Source organism: Lolium rigidum, chromosome 1 (assembly GCF_022539505.1).
Source record: "Lolium rigidum isolate FL_2022 chromosome 1, APGP_CSIRO_Lrig_0.1, whole genome shotgun sequence".
NCBI lineage: Eukaryota > Viridiplantae > Streptophyta > Magnoliopsida > Poales > Poaceae > Lolium > Lolium rigidum.
This window is the reverse complement of record NC_061508.1, coordinates 242389672-242392052: the sequence shown is the minus strand read 5'-3', so window position 1 is coordinate 242392052 and position 2381 is coordinate 242389672. Positions and strand designations below refer to the sequence as shown.

The following is a 2381-nucleotide window of genomic DNA, read 5'->3' as shown; positions in this document are numbered from 1 at the left end:
AGATCCTTCCACTCTATCCTGCCCTTTCCACTGACATCCTCGAGAGCTTCACGAGAATGATATCATGGCAGTGCAAAAAGGAGCACCAACCCTCGTCTTATGTGGCTGCCTCCATCATGAGCTGAGCTCGTCCATCCATGCTCAGCCCACATTGCCATGGCCCATCATGCATGTGAGCTGGACCGATCGATCCTTCGCTACCTAGCTAAGCTAGCTCCTCGACCCGCGCACCCCGAGCTTCTTCACCTCCACCTTGAGCGACTTGAGGTACCTCACGGCCTCGTCCAGCACGGCCGGCGTGTCCATCCGGTCGCCGCCGGGGATGATCCCCTTCAGCGTCTTCATCATCTTCTTCATCCGATCCTTCTTCCTCTCGCCGCCTCCGGCTCCGCCGCCGGTGGCGTTGTTGCCGGTCGGGCTGACGCTCACCACGTACCCGGAGGAGCACGTGGAGTCCGGCGAGCCCCCGCCGCGGCACCCGGGCGTGCGGCCCGTGCTCAGCACGTCGTCCTCCTCCTCGCCGTCCCCGGAGCTCATCAGCGCGTCAATCTCGTCCGTGTCCTCCTTCTGCCGGATCGAGCACTCGGCGCCTCCGTCGTCGCCGCCGCCGTAGTAGGTGCTCTTGCCGACGTAGTTCTGGTCGTAGCCGCCGTTGTTGTTGTTGCAGTGCTGGTCGTAGCCGCCCGAAGAGCCGAAGTTGTTGGCCAGCGACGGGTGGTACATGACCCTGCTCCGGTCGTAGGTCTGGTCGAAGATGACGTAGTTCTTGGGGCAGGTGTCCGACGGCTGGAACTCGAGCCCGGTTAGCGGCGCCGGGAAGTCGTGCTGCCTCCGACCGGCGAGTGGGTCCTCATAGGCAGCCGGAGCCGGCGGTGGCGCCGCGGGGTACCGGTGATCGTTGGCGTAGTACGCTCCACCGTTGCCGTACGCGGCCATGTCATAGCCGTTGCCGTAGCCACCACCGTAGCCGTAGCCATAGCCTCCGTAGCCACCATAACCGTAGCCTGGGTCTCCCTGCATCGCTTAGCTCTTCTTGCTAGCTGCTCTCAACTTCTATGGGTTTCTTTTGGCTGTGTTTTGTGGGGAAATCAAGAAAAATTGTGTCCGCTTCTGACTGAAGAGAAAACGAAGAAGAATTCAAGGGTGTTTGGTTAACTGGAGCTGGAAATGTTCTGGTTGAATTCAAAATTGATTTGGTTAGTTTGCTACTTGGTTTTGAGGCTTTTTTGGATGTGGGATGTGTGGAGATTTCTGGGCGAATCTACGTCACTGGCTTGAGCAGCTGGCGGAAGTATTCAACCTGCAACCAATAGCACGAGTGCAACGATACATTAGTGAACATGTTGAATTCACAAGCAGAGAATTAAACAGAGGACAAAAGAAAAAGTGCTTCTGCATAAGTGATGCTGCCTGAAGGTAACTACACAAAGCGTCTTATGTATCAACTCGTTCAAGAGTATGGTGAGAATTGTCAATGTTAGAATAGAACAGAGCACAGACGAGGAATGCCTGAAGCAATGTGAGAACAGAGCACAAATCTGTGTGTGCAGTTTGCGACAGTACACATAGCCTACTGCACTAGTTAAATGCAATGCAAACTAGCCAGCCCACTCAATTGTAGACAGTGCAATGTGAACATCAACAATTTGAAATAGTGGAGTTTGTACTATCAGCAGAATCAAGCAAAATGGAGAATGTACACCTGACAGTGGCTATTTATGTTACAAAAAAAAGCAGAGGAGCTACAGATAAGTGTACAATTACGCGAAATTACGCTTAGCAGGTGTACTAGTGATGTGGCAAATGGCATTATGAATCAAACGAAATGTTTTAAGGTAAATCTTGTGTTTTAATCACATTTTTCTCATGCTACAGATTGTTGTTACTTGTTAGAGAAGGTTATATTTTGTTTGAACTATGCATATGTATAAGATATTTCTCTATGATGAAGCAAACGACAAGCAGATAGTCATGCTCCCCTGTGTGAGGCAAAGAATACATAAATCCGAGCGTTGTATGTCTTTTGACCAAATCGCAGAACAAAAGGACAGTAGCATAGCATGCACTTGAAAACACAGAGAGCAAAAAAGGCCATCTTTTTCTTTTGTTTTTTTTGTTTTATTAACAACGACCCACAAGGCATTGTTTGTCAACACGGGTGCGTGCGCTGAAAAGGTGGGCCTGATCGTGGTGCTTTCCTGTCTGCATGCAGCAGCATTTCGGGCCGGCACTTGCTTTCCTATCGACACTACACTAGCGGCGCACAGCAGCAATACGAAGGAAAGTTGGTTATCTACAACTAAACAGCAAGATGTGATGATGATCAGCACTCCCCCACTAGCAAGCAAAGCAAAGCAAAGGGGTACTAGCAAGCAGATTGA

At 50.9% G+C, this 2381-nt stretch overlaps 1 protein-coding gene across 1 annotated transcript; it reads right to left on the bottom strand.

The window, feature by feature from the left end:
• Positions 1 to 210: 210 nt before the first annotated feature.
• Positions 211 to 1020, bottom strand: LOC124683412 (transcription factor bHLH144-like). Its single transcript, XM_047217927.1, has one exon. It carries the CDS (start codon positions 1018 to 1020, stop codon positions 211 to 213), a length of 810 nt encoding a protein of 269 aa, XP_047073883.1.
• Between the last annotated feature and the right edge of the window lie 1361 nt (positions 1021 to 2381).